The 25,976-nt window shown below is 29.6% G+C and overlaps 3 protein-coding genes across 4 annotated transcripts; 2 read left to right on the top strand and 1 right to left on the bottom strand.

The window, feature by feature from the left end:
• On the bottom strand, window positions 249-7,077 carry LOC109325964 (homeobox-leucine zipper protein HDG2-like). 2 transcript variants are annotated; one of them, XM_019558609.1, is made up of 12 exons: window positions 6,785-7,077; window positions 5,332-5,562; window positions 5,028-5,145; window positions 4,717-4,905; window positions 4,023-4,481; window positions 3,442-3,543; window positions 3,119-3,319; window positions 2,587-3,036; window positions 1,614-1,709; window positions 1,145-1,524; window positions 730-734; window positions 249-552 (listed from the first exon to the last, which is right to left on the bottom strand). In XM_019558609.1, the coding sequence occupies exons 2-10, from the start codon at window positions 5,538-5,540 to the stop codon at window positions 1,156-1,158; spliced, it is 2,193 nt and encodes a 730-aa protein (XP_019414154.1). In that variant the 5' UTR covers window positions 5,541-5,562; window positions 6,785-7,077; the 3' UTR covers window positions 249-552; window positions 730-734; window positions 1,145-1,155. The 2 variants fall into 2 exon arrangements, with proteins under 2 accessions (XP_019414154.1, XP_019414155.1); XM_019558610.1 differs by lacking the exon at window positions 730-734 and having other exon boundaries at window positions 249-556.
• Window positions 13,772-15,666, top strand: LOC109325667 (RING-box protein 1a-like). The gene is made up of 5 exons (XM_019558161.1): window positions 13,772-13,950; window positions 14,053-14,103; window positions 14,346-14,405; window positions 15,152-15,223; window positions 15,319-15,666. Exons 1-5 carry the CDS (start codon window positions 13,821-13,823, stop codon window positions 15,354-15,356), a joined length of 351 nt encoding a protein of 116 aa, XP_019413706.1. The 5' UTR covers window positions 13,772-13,820; the 3' UTR covers window positions 15,357-15,666.
• On the top strand, window positions 20,484-21,727 carry LOC109325666. Its single transcript, XM_019558160.1, has 2 exons — window positions 20,484-20,954; window positions 21,352-21,727. The coding sequence occupies exons 1-2, from the start codon at window positions 20,616-20,618 to the stop codon at window positions 21,508-21,510; spliced, it is 498 nt and encodes a 165-aa protein (XP_019413705.1). The 5' UTR covers window positions 20,484-20,615; the 3' UTR covers window positions 21,511-21,727.

Here is a 25,976-nt window from a genome sequence, read left to right as displayed (position 1 = left end):
CTAGATACTTCTTTAATTATAATACTAAATGCCTATAATAGAATATACTAGAAGCTTAGGATAATTCTAGATATTATGATACAATCATCACTACTTATTTCTACACAAGTGTGGAAGCTTCTAGAAAGTGTGCATCAATATTTTATCACTTTTTTATCATCATCAAAGGGTGAGTCCTCCTAGTATTCTGTTGGGATAAAAAAAATTGCTTAACCATCTCAAAAACAAGGAGTGATTGAGTTTAGTGAATGTCAATATAGCTTAACAAATCCATATCAAAATCTCTAAAAGGGAGAAGAAATATAAAAGTTTACATGACAGTATGTCATCTCTGCTTACCTAACTGTAATATAATAAGTCATAGAAATGGTGAAGAGTAATAAGGGTCTTAATTTAAGAAGCTATTAAGTATTTACTAAAATTAGGGAAGTCAATTCCCGAACCTTAATCCTTTCATCACTCTTTTGAAGTGTTGAGAAGGAATTATGCAAGGTGCGCTCTTGACTTCTCTATTTCTTGAATAAACACAATGACATCCCCTTTATCCTTCTTCTTACTGCAAAAGAATTTAAACAAGCAAAGAGAACATTAAAATGAAGCATAAACAAGTGGATGGGTTTGGTGAAGAAAAATTGATATCAAGGCAAAGTAAATTATGATATTGACTACATTCCTGCTCAACATAATTTGGTGAAATCCAAGAAGATTTGTAAATGAGAATTTGACAACATAAACTTAGATTTGTAAATGAGAGTTTGACATTTTTATCTTAAAAATAAAATAAAAAAATCTTCACTTTTATCTTTTAGATTACACACATCTAAAAAATATGATAAAAAAACAAAGGAACAAGATATTGAATATTTGTTTCACTTTTATCTTTTATATTACATACTTCAATTTTATCTTTTAAATTACTTTATTTTCATTTTGTTTCAAATATTAAACATTTGTACAGTACCAAATGAAAGCAACACTATAGCTATATTATTTTCACCCTTTCCTATACAAATATTTAATAATAGGAAACAAGATGAAATAGACATTTTTCAATTAGTAAAAAACCAGAAAGAAAAGAAAAACATTTTCTCAAACTAAAAAGGACATTAATTTTTAGGTGTTAGTAATAGGATTTAGATATCACCTCAGAATGTATTAATCTTGAAGTTCAGGAGATAATGCAGCCTTGATTCTCTCAACAGTGCAAGCAATAAGATTATTAACAGTAGCAACAGAACCAAGAGAAAGCCTAGCTGTTGGAACTGAATCAACCAATATTTGAAATGCCACAGTCAAAAGTGACCCACCAGACCCAGTTTCACCAATGCCATTTCCATGTGTTGCTGACCCATCTGGGAGGATTGCAAATCCTGAAGGAAGAAGGGCTACATAATCTGGGTCTCCTCCATTTAGAACTACATTCATTGCAACAATATCTACTGGAGCATAGATTACAAAAGAGCATGTTGAATCACTGCAACTCTCTTGTAGTATTGACATGTTACCCTGGCTTGAATTGGCACTCTGCATGGTTATAAAATTTAGTTTCATTAGTCACACTTCAATTCACTGAAACTAATTAGATAGGTAGAAAAAAGAAAACATTAACGTACATTCACTCTAAGTAAAGATACACAATTTCCAGTTTCTCGTCCATTTGCAATGTGTGCCATTTCTTGGACAACTCCACCATTTGAAAGAATATCCCACTGTTATATCATGAGATTAAAATAGTCAAATGACATCAAATATAAATATAAAAATCTAATGAAGATGAAGATCAAGTGACTAGACGAATCCACAAGCATATGCTTTATGTTTTTATTCGATAATTAAATGGCACTTAGCTTTCGTAGTTCTATTCATTTTGAATCACTTATTTTTTTTATCCAAAATTAAGGTTGCATCAGAAGACCCCACTGATGTGAATGTATAAAACCGTAAAATAGTTCAAACTTTACAAGAGAAAACGATACCCTTGATTAATATGTGAAAACAAACTAATTAGACGTAACTTTTCTACATACTTTTAGTCAGAAAATAAAAATGCTGGTATATAAAAAGAATATGGCTCCTCTAAAAAATAAGATAAAATCAGTTAAAATTAGATGTTAAAAGTGTATAAATCCAAATCGTTATACATGTAAATGAAGTTTTATTTAACCTCTCCCTAGGGTCTTATTAAAAAGGAGTTTGGATTCTAGGCAAATATATCACAAACAATATAAAATGTGACATTTTTAATCTTTAAATATAATTATATGACATTTTTATTCATCATTACAAATGTAAAAAACAAGTAGTTGTCTCTCCTCCATTGAGGAGATCCTGACTGATTAAAAAGGTGGCATAAGTAACAATTTGAAAATGATTTGTAAATAAAATCATTTGAATTTGATGGGAAGAAGATTGGCTATTAAAAATGGACAAGTAAAACTAAAAAACTAACAATAAAGATGAAATTCAGATGAATGCATCCTTAATAAACAATATTAGCAAATTAAGTTGTCTAACAAATTAAGGAACTATGACTATGATCATACAATAATACAGTCTAAAAAGTAATCTAGTTTGAATTCCACATACCTCATTTCTGGAATTTTCATCACGAAGGAAATCAAAAACTCTTTTAGGTGGAACTTGTAGCCAAAAAGAAGTTGCAGCACTAAGAACAATACCAGGGGGTCTTCCTGGGTCATCTACACTCTTACGGGTCATGACCCTTACATCATCAGATCCTGACCCAGTCTGCAGTGTGGTCCATGTGTGAGTAGTAGAAGCACTCACTCCACCACAAAAGCTCATAACCATTCTCTCAGCCAATTTCAGCATACTCTTCCTCCCTTCTTGGTTTGTTATTACACCAATATCTACTGTGGGTATGTTCGTTGCCATTGCACTAGCAAGCCTTTCACATTGGCGATCTAAAGTTGCAACCCAACGTTTTGCACCAAATGCATTTCCAGAACTAACAAGCTGCTTGTAAAGATTATGAACACCTCTATCAACCACTTCCACATGCTCAACCCATGTTACCTAGGACATACATTAGCTTATAGTTAAGTTACACATATAGAAAACAAAGATATGAAATGATTATGATATTGTTATTACGTACCCTTGAGTAGCCATTGGGCATTTCTTGAATTAAGCAACCAGAAGGCCTTCTTCTACATCTAGGTGAAGGACTAGGACGCAGATTATCCAAAGAAACATCCACTACTGCCCAAGTTCCATCCATATGTTGTTTACAATACCTTACAAAATAATACTCACGAGTTGGCACAAGAGGTGAAGGTACTTGTAGTTCTGCTGTCATCTGCATATATTAATCAAACAAATGATATTGTATTTATTTGCAGTATCAACAAATATGTACGTAGTAGATAGTGAGTTAAATTATTTAATAGGAAAAAAACTTAATACTGTATAAATATATACCACTTGTAAGGCACCATTGCAGTTCCCTGCTACCCCCGTTGATAGCACTTCCAGAGTCATAGCTTTTGAGACAATACCAGAGAACACTGTGGACCACTGATTCTGAAAATTACAAAGGAAATTGTTAAGCTTACAAGTAAAGGATTAAAAAATAACAGGCTCATTTACATATAAAACTTACAAGTAAAAATGAATCCACTCAATTATTTAATGAGTTAAGGATCACATCATACTTTAGATTATATTAAGAGTAGTATTCTTGCTGATTATATTAAGAGTAGTATTCTTCATGAAAAATGTAAAATCTTAGCTTAGTTCTCAACAATTTGAAATGTTGCTCATTTTTGTAGAGACACTTTAGTCCCTTTGAAGAATTATTCTGACCAACATTTGAGAATTTTGAGGGTCAAGTTCTGATTTTTCATACATCAAAATTTGTTTGTGTTTTTTAAGGAATCAATTTTGGCACTTAATCTTGATTTTAATAGACAAATTCATTAAAACTTAGTATTTTGTTCCAAAACAATATACTATACATTTAAGAAACAGTAGCTAGGAATGCAAGGGAATAAAGCTCATACCACATCCATGAGAATCTCAACAAGGTTGACATGATTCATGATAACAACAGTAGTTTCTCTAGAAGCTTCAGATTTGAAGCCAGTGGGTTTTGGGCCAATTCCTCTAGGAAATGACCTAAGGTATTCATCTTCATTTAGCACAATGGAAGTTCCATCCTGGGTGTGGGTGGTAAACCAAAGAGGCTCACCCATTTGTGCCATCCCAATAAGCTCCTCCATAGCTGCAACAGCAAGCTCAATTATTATTGGCTTATCAGTTTCACTGGGCCCGTTAATTGACCTCAGAAGATCTCCACCACCTCCATACATATCACCACCACCAATCCCAGCTAGCTGGCCACCAAAACTGCCACCAGTTCCAAGTTCTAATGGGCGTGAAGGAAGAGAAGAGGAAAGGTTTGAGTAATTCACCACTGGATTTCCCACGTACTTGGCAGCAATTGCAGAAATGCGTTCAATCTGAAAACAACAAAAAGGGTTAGAGAATAATTTACCATTGAACTACCCAAAGTTTTAGGATACCATCCCTTTTACGCTAAGTGCCTTAATTCGTATTATTCATTGTGTCATGGACTTTTGATTTGATCAAAACTTAATTTTTTGTTGAGGAATCATATATTTGTGGTATAAGCAATGATACAAAATAATCTAATTTCTTCTAGTGTCGCATAATAAGGTTGACAAATTATTGTACCTCTTCTCTTAGCCTTGCATTTTCAAACCTCAAGTGATGTTCATCAAATGACATTTCTCCAATAGAAGTTTGTCCACCACAATTAGGACATGTTGCATTGCTAAAAGCTTCCCTGTACCTCATGTTTTCAGCCCGAAGTTTGTCATTTTCGTTTCTGAGCTGGGTGTTCTCATGGCGCTCATGTTGGGTCTGCAAAACAAAACAAAATATCACACCCTTTAATGATTAAAAGTTTAAAACAGAAGCAACCCATATACATGAAGGGGCTTTATTTTCAACCTAAAAAAAAGAATTTGGTTAGATATATATACCTTCATCTGAGTGCGCTTGTTCTGAAACCAAAACTTAACCTGCAATGGCTCTAACCCTAGCTCCCGGCCCAGTTCCTTCCTTTGCTTGTCATCAGGGTGTGGATACTCCTTGAAGAAACTGAAAGAAAAATATAATTCAATTGTAGTTCTTATTTTGTGATCAAGAAATGAAAAATAAATATAACTCTTCTAAGGCTCCCCCAATGGATAGGAACCTCAACTCTATGCAGTAGTTTTGTTTCATTTTTAAAGAGAGTGATGAATTTTGATTTTGCAAGATATACATGAGAAGATGTGATCTTACGCTTCCATTTCTTGAATCTGGTGTTGTGTGTGGCGGTGAAAGCGTTTCTTCTTCTTTGCGCTTGGTTCTTGGTCTTCACCAGATGCACCATCCTGGTTTTCACTACCAGACCTTTCAAACTCATCCATTCTAGGGATATCACTTTCAGAAGTGTTCTGAGCCATGTTGTCAAGTGCGTTGTGAAGTTGACCCAGATTTGGCTGGAACATATCTCCACTGATCTTTAAATTTCTAAATGCTTATTGTTTTTTGATCTGAACAAGAGAAAGCAACCTTATTCACAACAATATATTATAGTACTATGAAATAAAGAGTCAAAGCAAATGTGAAAATTGTGCTTTTACAAAATAGGGATTTGACTAGATTTTCCTTTTTTTTCAATAGGAAAATTGATATTTCCTTATATAAATTCTTCATCTCAAAAGTAATAATATAAAAATTATTATTTTTTATTAATTTTCTGTGATATAGTTGGAGAATATATCATTAATATTTTAATATATTTTTTATTTTGAGAAAAGAAAGTAGGTGGGAAAATGCTGCTTTCTAATATGTAGAATAATATTTTGCCTGGTTGGTATGATATAAAAGTGAGTTATAGCTTCAGCCGCACCAAATTTCACTCAAAGAAATAAGACCTTTTGAAGGTAAGATCCATAAAAATGAATCTAAACATTAATTCAATTATGAGTCAAGCTTTTAATTAAAATTCTGGGAATTGAAGAGGTGGGGAATTTTGAAAAAATGGATAGGAAAGTATAAAGACCTGAGTACGTGGAAAGTTTTAAGTACCAAACCTACCAACGTTGTTCAATGTATCTCACCGGAATCATAAAAGTAGCTTGCATATTTCACGACATATCCCTCAAAACAAGTATACATATTGAGAGTTTTTGAGGTCCTTAGATTGAGAACTTCAGAGGTTGACTCTAGATAGATTATTTCACTTAGCAGTGTGAAAGGAAAGGGAGGATTAGGTCACTACAACAAGAAAAGACAAACAACACGAAAAACGCTGACATATAAAAGCCACTTCCAAGAGAGAGAATGAAATGAAAAAGAAAAGGAAATTAAGCGTTATATTATAAATATATACATATATTATATTATTATGATATGAAACACAGATTTTCTGATGCGTCTTTTTGACAAATTAAAATCAACCGAAATCAAATCATAAAATTTGAAAGTAAAAACAAAACAAAAATTAACGCCAGAGAAGATCTCGGAGGTTCTAATAATACTTCATATCTTTCGATGTATTTTCTTACAAACTTACCGTTCCATTTTACATTCTAGAGGATGCCCTAGGTTTGAACACAAGGGAGAGAAACTCTCACTTGAACAAAAAAAACTGTTAGAACCTTTTTTTAAACACTGTCACTAGTTTTGTTTTGCAAAATCAGTGATCTTCTAGGACCTTAAAGAACCAACTTTTGCTAAGAGTTTTCACTTACTAGTGGGTGGTAGTTGCTGTTAGCGAGAGTAAGTATGAGAAGATGTAGAAGAAAGTATAGATCTTTTTTGGGGACTGTAAACTTGTTGCAAGAATAGGACTCTTTTCAAAGAAGGGTTATGTGAATAAAGTAGGTGATATAGGGTAAAAAGGAGAGTGAGAAGAAGGTTCTGATGATAGTGTAGCTTAGCCAGAAAAACTTATTGTTTTTTTGACAGAGAGAAATGGTAGTGGGTGGAAGAAGGTAGGAGAGTGAGATTGGGACAAAGGCATTGATTATTGAAGGAGGAGAGAAAGGGAAGTAGGAAACATAGGGAGGAAAATGTTGCAGTGATGAGTAATTGCAGAGCTTATTGAGAGGGTGCAATTGCATTAATGGTGGGGCAAGAGGGGTGTAATTGCTATAGAGAGAGAAAGAGAACATATTTTTGAATTATTATATTTTTTGACTTTATTTTGTGTACAATCAATAATGTTTTCTTGATTTGAAAATTAATCTTCCAACAAATGTCGCTCTTAGTAATTGAACATTTGATATTTTAATTTGTTTTTTATAATTCTTAACCATTATATCAACTTTGGGTTAAACCCTTAAGTTTTGTTTTTTTTTCAATTGTTGATGTCTAAATTAGGGTATACAATTATGGTTTGTTTTTATTCAAGGTTTGACAATGTTACCTTTTGTGAGTTTATTTTTATTTATTTAAAAATACATGTTTTTCAATTGTTATTTTATTGGATTTTAAAAAGTCAATATTATGTAAATATTATTTTCGTTCATTTGATAAAAAATAATTTTTCTTAAAAAAATTAGTTTAAAATGTGAATATATCTTCACTTATTCCGTAAAATCTTTGTCAATGGAAGTTGGATTCAATTATTTCATAAATTCATTAATATTGAAGCATAGATTAATAAGTGAACGTTATCCTTTATCATTTCATAAAATCTTTAAGTTTTAATATTATATTCAAAGATTTCAAGAAAAATATTAAATATTGAAACATAAATTAAAAGCTTAAAGTGCTTTGTGGTAAATAAAACAATGTTTTAAATTTGAATGACCTTCATTATATTGTTGTTAATATTTTAATATCTTTTTTAATTCAAATACATATATATTTTTAAAGACTAATGAATTCATATGTTTTTAGAAACTATTGATGTTTTATAATTTATGCTTATGACAATGTTTAAGATTTTAATCTAATTTTAAATTAAGAAATATTTAAGATTCAAATATAAAACAGGAGATAATGATTTTTACTAATTTTATTGCTATGACTTTCATGCTTGTATATTCATTAATTTACTCTCCTATTAACTCAAACTCGCAAACTTCTTCTTTTATTGTCTCCACTTTCACTATAAATCATTCGTCTATGGACGTGATCTACTTAGAATAAATCATCTGAATCTAATAGTAACAAAATGATATTATTCGACGAGAAAGTAGTATTGTTGAATTGTTTGATTAGGCCATTGTCTTATTATAATGTATACTGATAATGTAAACTACCCGATTAGAATCAATATTGTTGATTGATTGATTTCTACCTTGAATATAAATTCTTTATCAGAAAAATATCAATTTTAGAAGGACGAGTTGTATAGGTATTTGCCTTCAAAACAATTGTCATACAAATTAATAGTAGTATACTAATTAACACTAGTGTTAATATAGACTGAACCAGATATTTAAATAATAAAACCAAATTTCTGACGAGTTTACTTGATGTTATTAAATCTGATGCATTTTTTCACAGATATTTGGATACAACGAACAAATTCTATCTTGAATTATTAATGACATTAACTACAATAAATTTTTAGATATATAAATACAAGAAAAAAAATGTAATAGTATAAGAATTTTATATACTTTAAATTTATCATTCATTTTTCATTATTATTAATTTTTAGAAAGTAATATAATAATACGAATAAATGGTATATGATATACTGTATATAGATAGATCTTTATGTAATACAAATTAATTTTTCTTGTATAGTATTAAATATTAATGATTGATCTCCTATAATAACCATTGATAAGAGGAATGATGCCGCTTGACTAAAAACATTTAGATATTAAGTGATATAAATATCAATACATATGAATCACTTCTAGATTGGACTTTCTGGAACCTAACTAAACACTTGAAAACATAAATTTTCTATAATTATTATTATATTATTACTATTATATTTACCACCAAAAATAATTAAACATGTTATTAAAGATTCTAACAATTTATTTTAATTTGTTTTAAATATATGACTATTTATTATAGGTAACAAATATAATGAAATACAATACTGAGTATAGTAGATCATAACAGTGGATACTATGCCACACTGCCGGGCGTATCTTAATAGGAAGTTTGTTCAATTTGGGGTTTGATAAATATGTATAATGAAATTTGTATGATTTTTCAAAAAATAATAGATATTGGACAATATTGTTTACATTTATAGATCTTGATGTTGGTTATAATTTCGTTTGAGCTTGTAATGTATTTACACATGATAAAATAAAAACTTTTAAGTCAAAGTACCAAGATCTCTAAGATTTTTATAAATCATTTAATATTAATAATATATATTTTTGTGCAAAAATTATACTCTATAAATTTCAATGACTAAAAAAATATTAGTTTGATATGTCAATTTCAACATATTATTGTTAGTGTCGTTAGTTATTTAGTTTTGAAAAATTGTCAATCATCTATAAATTAAGTGCAAATTTGACAAAACCGAAAATGTTAATGCATATTACTTGCTTAATTTGATCGAATTATTCATCTTATCTGAACTATTTTGGTTTAACTAATATGAAAATATAATTTTTAGTAATAAAGACAATCTAACAAAATCATGTAGCACAATAGAAAATGAATTTTTGTAAGAAATATAACGATTTATATTAAAAATGAAATAACTAAAAAAATTCACTCTTAATTCAATGATTGATGATGTTAAGTCTTTAAAACAATGAAGACTCACAATTTAAATGAATGTACATTTTTATTTAACATATTTAATTATTATTTAAAATTGATATATTATTTTGAAATTTTAAAATAATTATGTATGTTTCTTTATATTTTATGTTATTCAATAAATCTTAATTATAAATTCTAATTAAATTTTGTTTTACTCCAAACTTTACATCAAGATTCAGCCTAAGGAATGGATTATACTCCTATATAATTCGTTTTTAAATTATTATAGATTTTGCTTTTTGAGGGAAGAATAGTTTGATTAGCAATAAGTGTTATTGTAGATTGTAAAATATAACAAATATATCAAGTAGTTTCTTCAAAAACAAAAATATATACCTAATCTGCAAAGTTGTTAGTCTTTTTTTCTAATCTAGTATATAAACACTTATAGTATGCTATTAGATTATGATAAAAATATTTATAAATTAAGAATAAGTTATAAAAAATGAAGTTGACATTAAAAATTTGAATTTTTATAAATTTGAAAGTAGATTAAATTTTGGAAATGAAGTTGAAATTGAGATGACAAAACCAATGTTCGAAAAAAGTCATTAATTAAACTATAGAATAAATTATAGTGATACCCAAGTTATAATAAAATTATATAAATCATTCTCTTTTAAACCTATATAAATCACTCATAATTACATACATACATTATATTGACTATATCTTTAAGATAGATAAATATAATTTCTTAAACAAAAAATAATGACAAGTGTAATTAAGTCAAACAAAATGTAATATATTATGAAAAAAAATCAAATAATATAAAAGTCAATTTATTCATTATTTTTTTTGTTCGCTAAGAACTATATCAATAATTTTAATGAGATGTTTAAACCATTCTTATATTATATTGTAATTAACCAAAATAATGAATAAATAATGATTCTTATACTATTTGAATTTGTCTTCATAATATATCATATTTTGTTTAATTTAATTACACTCATTACTAATTTTGTTTAATGAATTGCATTTATTTCTCCTACATGGGTAATCACTGTAATGTATATATAATTATAAGTGATTTATGTATGATTAAAAAAGAAAAATATGATTTATATAATTTCGTGTAATTATAATTTTGAGAAACTTGAAATTATATACTACTATAGTAACCTAAATTTTCTTAGTGGTAAACCTCCACGAATTTAATTGTTGATATCAGACTTCAAGTGGCAAATTCAATTTCCAACAAGACCGGAAGTCAATCTAATCTGTATATAATATATTAGATGAAAGTAATAACTTGCTTTGACTTTAACTTTTAACATTTTTGAAAAAATTATTGTCATTTGGCTAAATATCTGTCACGAATGTTACATTAATCCAATTTCTACGTGTGTGTATATTTATTTGTAAATGTAAAGACTTATATATCATGTATCTATAATTTATTTGTATTATTTTAAAAAATGTAATAATAATTAATTATGAATAATATAGGAATAATCTATGAAATTCTTACACTATTAGTTAATTTAATTTAAAATAAATGTATTCATAAAAAGGAGTAGGGATGCTTCCCCTATTAAAATCTAATTTGTTGTGTATAACGTAATATATATTACAGTGATTTAATATGTATATATTGATAGTGTAAGTATTTTTACATTATCAGCAAATCATTTATCATTCATGTGTTAATCATCATAATCACTATTGACACACAATGGTGAATGATATATTGACAGTGTAAAAAATTTTACATTGATAATGCATAAATTTTAAATTCATATTTCAAATGTAATGCTATGTTATAATTTATTTATTGTTATACTTAACAGCAACAGAAAGGTTGATCGCTTTTAGTCCACGTAGTTTTGGGCTTTAAATTCGGTTTAATATAAAAAATGTATATACAAGGTATCAGCTTTTTTGTTATTGATATGTGAAAATGATGTATCCACTGATTTTTTATATTATCAATCATTTATATCTAACTAATTTTATTAAATAAAAGCAGTGTAAATGAACAATGTTAAGTGGACTGTTTATAATGTTTACCCGGGGTACAGATAATATACTTTTTATTTATTTAACTTCATTTACATATATAATTGAATTAAGTAATTTCATTCCAATTTGCAGTGCTACACTATTGTCTTGGGGATATGTACTATGAGTATGACTTAATAAATAGCTAACATGTCCAACACACACAAGGTCTCAAAATATATTTATTGGGAACATGTATCATGCCTTGATAATGCGTTGGATTCTCCATTCCCGTATGTGGAGTGTGAGTTTCATTGATCCCTTCTTTGGGAGTAGGATTTTGAAGAGGAATAGAATGGAAGAGATGGTTTTGGAAAACCTTTCTCTTTGTTTGAGAGTTTGATCAAGGAGAAGGGAAGATTTCTTAAACGTTGTGTTTATTTTTAAAGTCCCCTCAATTTGGATTATTTTTTATAGATAAAATGTCAAAATAGTTAAATATGTTTAGTAATAATATATAATTATATATTATTGTTCATTTCTCATTTTTAATTATATTTTTAAGACGAAATAAACAAATATTATTACATTATCATTACTTTATCTTCCTTCATTTAAATCTCATGCTCCTAGGGAAATAATTTCCTTCCTTTTCCATTCTCTTCCTCCACCTTCCTAATCTTTTGATCTCCTCCTTCCCTTTCCCTCCTAACTCCAAACAAAACCTAAGAGATTTTGTTTCTACTATGAATGAATGGTATCTACTTACGTTTTAGATAAAGAATTAAAAAATTTGGAGGTGTGTAACGGTCTATTTCAACAAGTATTGTTTACAAGAATTACACTCTTGAGGTTTTGATTATCCTGATAATTTAATGAGGTCTTAAACCACTAGATTAACTTCTTTACCAACTGTTTATAGGTGCAAAGAAAAGGATTTGTCCAAAGTTTTGTGATATTTTTAACCAATAAAAACTGTAAAGTTGATCTTAAAAATGGATGTTTTAAAATATCAACAAAACATTTATATTCCTTAAATAATAAATTAAAAATACATTAACAGAACCTTATTATATTTTCCGGGTATTGACTATTTGAAGTTTGAAGAAGGGTGTATAAAGTATAAACTAATAAAGTATATTTGGTGAAATAAATGAACCAAGCAAGTTGATCGTTAATAATGATTTTGGTATTAAATACGATGCATTCAACAAATAATATCCTTTTCAATTATAATGAAAAGGAAACATACTTCCAGGATCATTAGCATAATTGTGGAATACCCACATGTAAAAAGCATTTAATAGAAAGGAGAAAGTCGATAGGAATTGAATATAGTATATTCAAGAATAACATGATACCAGCCTTTGACACTAATTAGTAATAGCATCCCTCAAATCTTTTGATTTTCAATAAATCCCTTTATAGAGATTTGCTTATCTTTAGGTTCACAAATAAAAAATACATTTTCTCTAAACTTCAAAGCAAATCTAAATTATTGAATATGATAAATTGTTAGTATAATTATATTTAATTATTGAATGTAAATCAAACTCTTTATAGCTTATGACACAAGAAATATCACATGATAACATTTTATTGCTCCAATTTTCATATTGTGAACGAATAAAATGTTGATCTAGTTGTGTAAGGTCTCATTAAATTTAAAAATGTCAAAGATTTGATTCATAAAGACAATCACATTCAACTGGGATTAGTTTCTTACCCATAAGGTGAAAAAATATCATTGATAGTACTAACAAATTTTTATATTGAAAACAAATCACCTTTCTATGTTCTGATAAGGTTTGGTTGATGTATTAATTTTTCAAGTAGGGTCCTTCAAAAATCTAATGTGGAAAATTTGATTTTAAATCTAAAGTTTTATTATGGTTATACAAATAAATTTAGTAGTTAATAAATTAAGTAGCGAATGAACCAAACAAAATTAGATTCGGCCCAGATTGGAGCCCAACCAATCAATAAGTATCTAATAGGGAGAATCCTATAAATACTAGAACTAGAGGATTCTTTCTTTCAAATTGAGCATTCAACAATCAACACAGGTTCTTGAAAGAAAAAGCATGGCGACTCTTGATTCCGACGTTCCTATGGTTCCCGCCGGCGAACCTTCTAGCATTGCTGGTCCTTCTTCCAAAAAGCCTAAGCGCTTTGAGATTAAGAAGTGGAACGCCGTTGCTCTCTGGGCTTGGGGTTCGTTTCCCTCTTCAATTCCCGAAACCCTAATTTCTACGATTCTTGCGTGTTCGATTGAAATTGTTTATTAATTTTATTTTAAATTTGTTGTAATTTCAGACATCGTTGTGGATAACTGCGCTATCTGCCGTAACCATATAATGGATCTATGTAAGCATGTTATTTTCAATTCAACTCGTTCTTCAATTTATGATCAATGGTTCGACGATTCTATTTGAGAGTCTTGTTATTAGCACTCCTGATTCTATATTTGCACTGCTCGTTATCTACTCATAATTTTTGTGTATAGTTTTGACCCGCTAGTAAGGAGTGTAAATAGCAATTTATAATGCTAATACCTTTACCATTGATTTGTACTAACTTGCCTTTGAATGTTCGGTCACTGATTTTAGGCATTGAGTGCCAAGCCAACCAAGCTAGCGCCACTAGCGAGGAATGCACTGTTGCTTGGGGTATGTTCCAAATTCCTCTTATCCTGTTTGTCCTGTTTTTTAACTTCAATCTGTGATTTCATGTGAAATAGCATTTAGAGCATGTTATGGTTGAAGCTAGGTATAATCGTTGGAATATTTTAAAATATTAAACATAAATTCATGCTACAAAATATTGTTGAACTTATTTTGTTGGTTCAACTTGAGGTGTGACGAAGGTGTCTAGTTAGTTTGGTTGTTCAATAAATAATAAAGGTGCACGTAAATTGATTCTGCAAGGTGAAGGCATCATGGATATTAGTCAAATTAACCATACATCCTTCCTCCGTCTGTGACAAAAGTCAAGACTATTGCCTGAACACTTTAGTTTAATCGTCCCAAGGAAAAACAGCTTCTTATCCAAACAACCCCTTGCTGGAACACTTTAGTTTGTGGACTATTGCCTGACTATTGTCTGTTATTGGGTGCTTGCTGCAATTAACTCCCCCTGCTTACTGTTAATGTAATTTCTGGTTCCACAAAGATTTTGGTATAGCTAGATCCAATTAATTTGTTAAATCCTTATTTTTTTCTGTTGGCATAAGATATAGGTCACATCTTCCTGATTATATTTTTTTGTTATTACTGTTTACATGCTGTCCTTTAACTGTCAGAATTTTAGGATATATTCTTTGCACATTTATACATTTCATGAGTATAAATATTTTGCTTAGCATATGAAAAATTGATCACTCACTATTGCTCGCGGTATTACGTCTCTTATACAGGGGTTTGTAACCATGCTTTTCACTTCCATTGCATTAGTAGATGGCTGAAGACCCGTCAAGTTTGCCCTCTAGGTATTTGGGCCTATTCCTTTTACCCTTTTCTTTTCTATTGGCATCCCATGGATTAAGAAGCTTGTTACTGACCTTATGTTCGTGTGCTGGTACAGATAACAGTGAGTGGGAGTTTCAGAAATATGGTCACTAGAACTTTGATGTGGTTGAGCTCCGTGGACATCTGGACTGCATATCCTATCTTACGAATATTTACTGCTGTCTGTTATTTTATTGTCCTTGTCTACTGGATTTAGGATCTTCATGAAAGCCGTTTGGCTAATGTAATTTGGTGGACTGGAGCATGTAAAGTTTTATTTTACTGCCACATCTTGCTTTCATTTGTCCCCTCTTGGCTGTTTGTGGTGTTTATCATTCCTGCACCGCAATTTCCAGTTGCGCTGTAATTGATGGGAAACTTTTGCCCCCTATTTTTAATGAAGTTTAGATTCTATTGGCACTCATATTTGCACTGTCATTTGATGATGTAGTGCATAAATTTGTGTTGGTAGATTACCTCCGTTGGAGGTACTTCATTTATCTATCTTTTCCTCCAGTCAAATGAATATATATTTCTTCGAAAATCTTTAATGGAAGGTATGCATAAAGATGATGAATACTAAAGGTGGTGAACACTATAGCTAAATTCATTCATGTTATATTATCAAGAAGGAATATAGAGTGAAAGTGTATTAAAAGGTTTTCATACTCACTATGCAAATTGCTTTTGATGACTTAAGTCTTTCCTTTCTTATGATATTATAGCGCTTATTTACAAGGACTGTATGCTCTTTTATGAAGATTGATATTTTCATAATAATTACCATGGCAATTATGTGTATGATTATAAATTTTACTTAAATTAGATTTTTTTAATAACATTTCCAACACATTTAAAAACATTACACGTGGTACAATATTTCTAACCTTTTTGCATCTTGTGGAATGATATTTTGATTGTATATGTTGTTATATTTGGGGGTAAGATATGTTATAATCTATATTATATATTTTGACTGGTCAAGAATTATTCTTTATTGTTGTTGAATATTTAAATCAGGGGTCCAGTGGTCACCACGTTATTTATTGTGCGACCTGGTTCAAGGTTCAGGCTTAGTTATTGTATGTAAATCAGCTTTCAAATAAAATGATGACAGAATTGTGGATCAATAATGTTGTCCCTTAAATTGTGTAGCCATTGTGAGGTCATTCACTGTCTGCTGAAGTCCGTTGTAAATGTAGCCATTATGAGGTCATTACCGATCACACTATGTCTGCTCAAGTAGGTTGTAAAATGTGGTCATTATGATGTCATTACTAATGGTGGTCGTAAATATTATGACATATTTTCTTATGGACATGAGAATTTGTAAGATGATTTATCTATAATGCAAGACTCCCTTTTCCATTTCTTGCATGGGAGGAGGAATAATTTTTTTAAAGTAATGCGTCTTGTGTCTACCTAGATGGCGTTTCTGTCATAATTTTGTCATTTGTGGACAACATTTGTTCTCATGCACTGTTTTTTTTTTATTTTCCTGTATCTTCCCAAAGTAATTTTGGAATATTCGAATAAAATTAAGAGTAAATTATACTAAAATTTATATATTTTTTATGATTACACACTTTATACTTATATCATTACTCTTTGAAGATGTGAGTATAACTATGTTGACATTGGAGGTAAGTGTGATTACATTGAACTCTCCTTAGCCCCTCATGGGTGCTAGTATAATGTTTTAAAAATGATGAACATTGTACACAACTTTTTTTTGGGCTACAACTTTGGTGGAATCAATCCCTATTATCCTGAAAGAAAAATCATGATAGAAAGAAATGATATCAAGTTTCTATATACATACACAATTTAACTCTAAAAGGTAAATATTTGGATTGGTAAATCTTTCAATTCATAATAATGATGAATTGATTAATTTAAATATATAAGGGTTTAGTTTAAAATAATTACATTTAATATCCATTACTCTTTTCATTTATTCGAACAATTTTAGAATTGAATGATGCATGTCATGTTATAGGACAAAGATCACATGTCCCACAATTTTCATGTTTTTCTGCCCCGGACCAATCAAACATCACAAAATAATATTAAAATATTAATTTCTGTTTTTATAATTTTTCTTTTTAAATAATGAAACTCTATGATTGACTTGGTACACCAAGTAGGACATAAATGAGAACATGTAATCCCCATGTTCCATGTTAGAGTATGCTAGACTGCTTTTATTTAGAAGAATCCGGGAGTGACAAGTATGGAATTCTCGATTATTGGTTGCTAAATGTTGAAATAATACCAATTTTATCAACAACAAAAAATGAAGTATATCAAAGTAAAACATTTTTACCATTGATCTAGTTGTGTAAGGTCTCATTAGATCTCTGAGATAACGAAAAAGTTAAAGTTTAATTCGTGGGATCGACATTTGTTGGGAGATACATCTACTATCCTACAAATAATTAGTTCTTTACCAAAAAAGATAAGATGATATCTATAGTAGTACCCAAAAAAAAGTAAAAGACCTTTCATTTGTCTTAAACCTTAGAGTGATCAAATCTACACAACAATAATAACTACTGTTCTTTTTATTCAATCATCATCATGATCTTGCTATGGTCACCGCTAATAATATCATTGCTACCACCATCTTATCTAGTCGCCATTGACACTATTATTCTTAAAACATGGTAATTCATGATGAGCAAAGAACAAACATAGAAGAATTGAATAGAAATGAATAAAATTGCTCTGATTTTTATTGATTGTAAAACTGAGTGGATGATACAATTTATAGGATGATAAAGATGATATTCTCTCTAACTAAAACAAAACTAACTTAACCAATTCACTCTCAACTAAAACAAAACTAACTTAACCAATTCACTCTCAACTAAAATAACCAAAAGAAAAACAATAGGTCACAAGCCAAAAATAATTGCTTGATTTACAAGCAATCTAGACTACTCTACCAAAACAATTATAGGATGATTATCAATGAAAGTCTAGCCAATAGGGTCAACAAGGTTGATTTTGACTCGATCTTCTTGGTTAGTAGTAGCTTCATTATCAAGGAAATGTTTTCTGTGTTTGATTGAATCAGAAACATTGCCTTTAAGTTCGTGGACAACTTTATCTTCATTCTTCAAGGTCTTGATCACTGGTTCCCTTATTTTCGATTCCTTAGTTTTTGCTTCCTTGAGCCCCTTCTTGAGTTGAATTAGATTCATAGTTTAACAATTATTATCACGAGTTTCATTTGAAGTTTAATTTAGAATTTTCATTCAATGATCTAATTCATGGCATACCCCATAAAAAAATATCATCTAAAATTAATTTAAAATTCAAAGTTCCAAATGGACTCTTGAGGGGGAAAAGGAATTGAATTCAGTAGAGAGCAATGGTTACCTAGAACATACGGACAAGTAAAGACAAATTTTGTCTGATTAGGGAATGTAAGCTATGTTAGTTAAACAAGCATGTAGAGATTCCAAACTAGGTAAATACTTTGCTATGAAGAGCCAATTTGATGGACTAATTTCCCAACCAAAAAAGTATAAAGAAACACCTTAATTTGTCTTTAAAAAAACATGTAGAGTGAAATAAAAGTGAACGACCATTAGCAACAAGAATAAAATCATGTTAACATTCCCCATAATGTTAATAGTTAAAGCCAACATAGGAGAACACAATATTTAAGAGCACCTGAGTCAGTAGCCAGTCAACTAGTAAGACCAACACACACTAGATGGTTTAACCAAATTTAGCAGCAAGTTTTTGACCCTCTCATCACAAGGGCAATTTATATTTCTCTAAACGTTTTTTTTAGGTATACCTAATGCTATACTCTCTGTTATGATAAAGAAACTATTTCGGGATCTGGCAACTATTCCTTTGAATAAAATTATTAAAAATCAAACTTTTGACTTTTTAATTATTAAGTATTGGCTTAAAAGAAGAAGAAAAATGATGTGGCAAAGTAAAACGAGTTACTATAGTGAAACCTTGTTTGTAGCCAATGAAAAGAAGAGGTTGTGGTGAAGTATCTTTGTTTTTGTCCTACAATCCTCAAGACTTTGGCTATAAATAGGAATGCTCCAAGCCATTGTAAGACACACTAATATTGTGAAGAATATTTTAGTGTTTAAGATATACTTAAGAGAGAGTGATATTGGGTGTACTTGCTTTTTGAGAAGTGAGTGAAACACTTGAGTGAACTTGTAATTCTCTTTTATCATAGTGATAATATCACTGTTGCTCTTCAACCGTGGACGTAAGCAAATTGCTGAACCACGTTAATTTTTTAGTGTCATTTTCTCTATTTAAATTTCTCCATGTGTCTTCCGCTCCAATATTAATCACTAATCCTTCCTTGGTTCCAGAGGTTTGGCTCTGAACTAAAGTTAAACGCACATCACTGTTTTTGATGGAAGAGAAAAATAAATATGGGCCTTAAATTGAACCCGTTTCAGACTAATTGAGGCAGAGTACTGTCAGCTTTGCTGAAGTAGTCAAACGTTTACACTTCACTTTCTTACTTATTCTGCCTAGTTATATTTGAAGGAAACAAAAATTAATTTACAACAACTTTACTCGTTAAACTAAATTTAACAACTTTCTTCCTTGAAAAATAGAAAGAATAAAGGTCCCACAACTTAAATATTTTATTATTTCCTTTTTTTTAAAGAAGGAAGTTGTCAAGGGTTGTTGTGCAAGAAATATTTTTGTAGAACATTTTGTGACACAGTGTAATACTATAAGACACTCATATCATATAGTGTTCTTATTTTCCTTTTTTAATTATAGGATGAAATGAGGGATGATTATAGATAATATATTATATTTCAAAAATATAACTTTTTGAAAACAGTTGTATGAATAATAGGAATCGGGGTGGAAAAGTGATATATATTGGCAAGGAAAATGACTCCCATTTCCAAATTAAGACTCCTTCAACTAAAGGATAATTTAGTTTATTAGTGTAAGATTATACTAAATCTTAAAAAATTAAAAATTAATGATTCAATTTATGAGAATAATATTTATTATAATAATGACTACATATCCTGAAAAATATTAATTCCTTAATTTAAGAGCTAAAAGTATATAAAAATAATACCAAAAAAAACTAACACCCCAACTTAACCACTCAGGTCAACCCTCCCTCTATACTTTGTTTGTTCTTTTCTTTGCACGTTCTCTCAGTCACTTTCTCTCTCTGGCTCTAAGCCTTGGTTTTCAGTTGTGGCCCACCCCAATATTTTATATTATGGGGTAACCCTTTTTCTCTATTCTTCACTATCTCATAACTTTCTGTTTTAAATCTCTACCAAAGCTTCTTCTCAACATCTGGCCAAACAAAGACTTAAAACTCCTATAATTATTATTAATATACTAATGGATCATCATTCTCTGAATTCATTTGGTGGCAAAGTAGTATCATCATCCAACAAAAACGTTATAAGTAATTGTCCTGAGGAAAGTGGATGGACATGTTACTTAGAAGATTTCTCACAAGGGATAGAGCCTAGTTATTGTTCCAGTTTGGGTGGCTCCTCTTTGGTCTCAGATGCTGCTTCTTATGCTGCATGGAAATTCTCTCATCGGAATCATGGTAAGGGTAGTAGTGCAACAAGTCTCCTTAAGAAACTAAATTTCAAGAAAACAAGAACCAAACAGATATCAGTGGATGACCCTTTGGAAGACACTGCTAGCTCTCCTGTCAATAGCCCCAAGGTAGAATTCAAACATCAGCTATATATATATAATGATGTGATTTTTTCTTTCCTTCATCTATCATTGTAAATCGGTCTCGTCGAAACCATATCATGACTTAGAGGTCATGAGTTTAAACTCATCCTTTTCATTTGTAAGAAGGCTACATAATTTTACCCTACACATACTCGTGAAGTTTTATGTATCGGGTCACCCTTTCGTCTATTGCGTGTACAATTCCCCCTCCCCAAACCTTTTTACTATCCTTATTATGTGTGGGTAGGAGATATGAATCCAACTGAAATGGTTTGAAGGAATATTAATGATGTAGATGGCTCTATGGTAAACATTGTTTGCAAATTAATAAATACTAACCAAATTCTATATGGTGCATCATCATGAGTTCATGATTGTGTAGGTTAAGGGATTCACATCATCAGAGAATTATTCAGAGTTGCTGACACATGATGAGCATGATCAGGTAAATTTAAATGGAAAGAATATTGGATTAACAGACTTGAAGAAAAGGGGGCTATGCCTGGTTCCTATGTCCATGTTGGTTAATTATTTGGGTTGACTAATACCTTTGTCTATATAAAAAGTCACTCTCTCTTCATGCCCCTCCTTGTCTCCCATCCTTGTGTTCTTCTATGTGGTGTATGTGGAACTGTATAAGAGCATGTTCAATGCCTATAGTGTCTGTATTATACTAAATCGTTGTTAACATGTTAATAAGCCTATTATTAATGTATTCATAAGATGGATCTTAATGGGATAGCATCTCTTAGTTAATTTGTTCTTTTTGATATTTTATGAATATGGTATTATATACTACTATATAGCTAAATATGCACTAGATAATATTGAAGAGCATTAATAGGGACATAGACAGCACTGTTCATGCTGCCATGGACACCTTAAAGATAAACAAAAATGGTATAGTAAAGAAAATGATTCAGGTGAGTTAAACTCAAAAGGGCTTAGCCGTTAGAATTTGGTTAGTAATAGGGGATTTAGATTGAATAATTTTAATTAGTCAGTGAAATAACCAGATGGTACCTTTTTGTTGTTGAATGAGGGTGAGTGATTAGTACTTAATAATAAAAATTGATACTAGCTATCATTGCTGCAAGTTGATTATGAGTAAGGATCTTCTCCATTAATGGAGAGACAAGTGTCACACAATAATATATAAAATATAATATGTAATAACACTTTTGTCTATTTGTTTATTATGAAATCACATTTTTTGCTATTAAAAATATGAGTAAAAACAATCAATTGTCTCTCAATTAATAGAGAGGATCGTTTGTTGTGTTGATTATAAATGGATAGATCCTTGTTCTGTTGATTATAACCAAAGGCAGTAGCTGTAGCATAGCAGTAAATATGCATCAAAGAGCAAATTTTCATACTTTCCCATAAAGAAGAACAATGAAGCCCTAACCTCAAGTATGTGGGATAATTACATGTATAAAAAATGTTTATGTAATCTGTATTATTTTTAAGAGACCCTTTGCAAATTGATCAGCTTTGAAGGAGAATGAATATACATAGAAGACTTCATAGTTACTTCACATATATTATTTTCAAGCCTTTCTTTTTCATTTTTGTCCGGTTATATTCAACTTACAAATAGACCATGAGAGATTGAATTGAGCTAATTAAACATGGAAGGAGAAAATAAAGCTAACTAGCCACATCCCAAGATAATAAGAAAATAAGCATCCTATAATACTTTTACAAATGATACTGATTCTTAAATGAATAATCTTAATGCTTGCATTATTCTCATATTAAACAACATCCTTGTATGGATTTTGTTTGTTTAACTACATTTGACTTACATTTTTTAATTGCCTACACTCTTAGTAATTAGTATGCAATATTATTTGATTTATGTACGTATAGTGTAACAATCTTTTACACCATAAATTCATCATTTAACTTTCATGTGTTAATTATTATCGATCTTTTAATAAAATATACATAAATAATCAATGATATATAGATTCAATAAAAGAACAAAGAAATCTGTAAATAAAACTATTCTCACAATTAGATTTTGTAAATGTGCAAGTTGTTGGATTCTGATCAAATTTACTTGAAATATATTATGATAGATCATGCTAACCACCTCAACATATGATCCTTCATAAATTTGTATCTATTAAGTTTATAAATAAAAAATAAGAATGGAAATCGAACCAAGATTCTATTGTAAAAACTAATCTAAATCAATTGAATGTGGCTCCACCTAGCTAATCAATCATTGGTATGAGTGTTAAAAGCTTTATATTTATACTCTTTTTATATATCATCTCAAAATATTAATGCTTGTTTGAATATGCTTGTAAAAAAAACATAAATAATAGAAGCTGCCTTTTGTAACTTCCAGCAAAACATTTTTTAACGAAGAAGAAAGATAAACAATCAATTACTATTTTATATTTACTAAATTTTCCATTCAAATTATACAAATGACCCTTTAAGAATTTAAAACATTTGAAAAGTGTTCCGTTTATGTTTTTATTTATTTGTAATTTCATAAGAACTTTACTAGTCAAATATCATACCCAAACAACTTAAAACCACACTTTTAAAGTATAAATGTTTTTTATACTTATAACCATTAACCAAATCCAAAATAATTTCTTATTTTTCATGGTCATATTTAAAAAATCCAAAAAAACTATTTGGAAATTAAGACGTTAAAAACTGCTTAGTATTAGCAGTGGTCTCCATTTATAGCAGATAGATCAAACAGTTGATATCATGTAGAACTCAAATATTTACGAGTATCAACTCTAATAAGGTTAATTCATCAGATGATTGATATTTTTCACTCCATTAATAAATAGACAAATATTATAAAATATAACATGATAATATATTTTTATCCTTTTGTATATAATAAATTAATAATTTTGTCATTAAAATACAAATAAATCAAATTCATATTTATTCATTAATGGAAATGATCTTTGTTCCATTTAAATTATCTACTAATCAATCATAACAATTTTTTATTTTACAATTATGATAGATGAATGTAATATGAGTATAAGATCTGTATATTGACAGCGTAAAGATTTATCACCTCATCATTTACCATTAGTTTGAATTACTCTTTTTGAAAAGTCAACAATAATTAAGTATTAATGATGGATGATGTAATGACAATGTATAAAACTCATACATTATCAGTATATACATCTTTTTCTCATGTAATATAGTATACATAAGCTTTAAAAAGTGCCAATTTTCTCACAAATACATCACTCATTAATGACGAGTAAAATTGTTGCATTATGTATCCATTTTGAATAGAGGAAATTTTATCTAGAGGATTTCCACAGTTAGAAACTGAACATTCACACTTTTTTATTTGAGAAAAGAACGTATATATAAACAATATATGAGTTCTATACATTATTACTACATCCATTCATATTTAATTATTATTGATTTTTCAAAAAATAAGTCATCCAAATAAATAATGATATAATAATTATATATAAATTTTTACACTTATAATACATAATATTTAGGTACACTTTATATTTATTTTGCATCCATGTCTCAATATCTCACTGAGCTACTGAAGGTTACCCCATTTAGAATACGTGAGCAGTTTTTTAATAAGGAAAGAGTCCTCACAAGCAATTAAAAACTACACATAGAAAGAAGATTGGGTGAATGGATTTTGTTATATATAGCGCGGTTCAGAAGTATAGTGTTTACTGGTTTTTAATTTAAATTAAATAGAGTTATTTATTTGGATCCCTTTCTGAAGGCATATAATGAAATTGCATGTAGCCCCCCACTTGCTTATTTTGTACGCATTAATTTATCGCATCATGTATATGTATTTTGCAACGTATAAGCAGCAAAAAAATGTGCAACCAATCCTAGGTTTAGCTTTTTTTATTGTTGGAAATGAGCTTCTCAATAGAGATTTGTTTAGCTCAAACTCAACCCAAATTTGAAATAAGCTATCTTTCAATCAGAATGAAGTTTGCCAACAACTCATATTTGATTCCTTATTATAGGCCGGAAACGAGTCGAATCAGAGCTCAGGTTGGTTCAGCTCGATAAAGATTGACTCAGCTCGAAACTCGACTTGAGTTTGATACAATTTATTTTTATAGCTCAAGTTCGGTTTCGTTATAGTTTGCGAACTGTTCGATTCAGTTCGAATGATTCATTTGGACAACTCAAATACTTACTTAAATTTTGAAAAATACTTTTATATACATAAATATAATATTGTTTATATATATAATAACAATAAATATAAAAATAATGTATGAACCATAATAAACATAAAAATTAGTTTATATATATAAATCTATCGAGTCAGCTCATAAACCTAACGAGTCAAATTATATTCAACTCAAATTTGACTCGTTTACTTAACGAACTCAACTTTCAGTTCAAGTTCAGCTCATTTGATTCATGAATCAAATTTATCGAGCTAAATAACGAATCGAGTTTCAAACGAATACCGAGTTAGTTCGCTTTATTGTCAGCCCTACCTTATTGGTTATTGAAGTGTTTAATTGTACCTCTCCGTGGGGAATAATTGTACCTCTCCCTTGTGATGTTTTGAGTTATCATAGCCATATGACGAGTAAACATGAAGAAAAAACATCTCTTGTTGTCCAAGATCGATCCCACATTTACCTTTTTTTCTATTCTCTTGATGATGAGTCAAGTGATGGAAGCATTTGCTTGAAATATTTTATTATTTTTTATTGGTTGAAAAAATTATTTAAGTTAAAATTGTAATTATTAAATATTTTTTCTGATCAATCATATCTAATGGCACATAGAGTGACACAACAAATGTATACCTCTCGTTCCTGATGGGAGGTTATTTGTCAATAAGATATTTTCATCATTGAAAATTTGATTATGCAATTACTAAATTACTAAAGTGAGTCTAATTATTTAATTAAATGAATAGTTGCAATTTTGTGATTTGTGAAAATTATTTAGGATTGGGTATGGTGGACCTAGAAATGGAGGATAACTTCTTAC

The sequence above is a fragment of the Lupinus angustifolius genome, chromosome LG13 (genome assembly GCF_001865875.1).
Source record: "Lupinus angustifolius cultivar Tanjil chromosome LG13, LupAngTanjil_v1.0, whole genome shotgun sequence".
Lineage (NCBI taxonomy): Eukaryota > Viridiplantae > Streptophyta > Magnoliopsida > Fabales > Fabaceae > Lupinus > Lupinus angustifolius.
The sequence above is the reverse complement of the archived record's forward strand: the minus strand, read 5'-3'. Positions and strand labels throughout refer to the sequence as shown.

Bases quoted from the DNA above. Each gene is read 5' to 3' on its own strand.
- LOC109325964 (XM_019558609.1), bottom strand. From the start codon at position 5,540: ATGTTCCAGCCAAATCTGGGTCAACTTCACAACGCACTTGACAACATG. The intron at 5,146-5,331 runs GTAAGATCACAT...TTTTTCTTTCAG, and splicing joins CAGATTCAAGAAATGGAAGC to TTTCTTCAAGGAGTATCCAC. The intron at 3,320-3,441 runs GTATATATTTAT...TAATATATGCAG, and splicing joins GCAATGGTGCCTTACAAGTG to ATGACAGCAGAACTACAAGT.
- LOC109325667 (XM_019558161.1), top strand. From the start codon at position 13,821: ATGGCGACTCTTGATTCCGACGTTCCTATGGTTCCCGCCGGCGAACCT. The intron at 13,951-14,052 runs GTTCGTTTCCCT...TTGTAATTTCAG, and splicing joins CGTTGCTCTCTGGGCTTGGG to ACATCGTTGTGGATAACTGC. The intron at 15,224-15,318 runs GTATTTGGGCCT...GTGCTGGTACAG, and splicing joins CCGTCAAGTTTGCCCTCTAG to ATAACAGTGAGTGGGAGTTT.
- LOC109325666 (XM_019558160.1), top strand. From the start codon at position 20,616: ATGGATCATCATTCTCTGAATTCATTTGGTGGCAAAGTAGTATCATCA. The intron at 20,955-21,351 runs GTAGAATTCAAA...ATGATTGTGTAG, and splicing joins CTCCTGTCAATAGCCCCAAG to GTTAAGGGATTCACATCATC.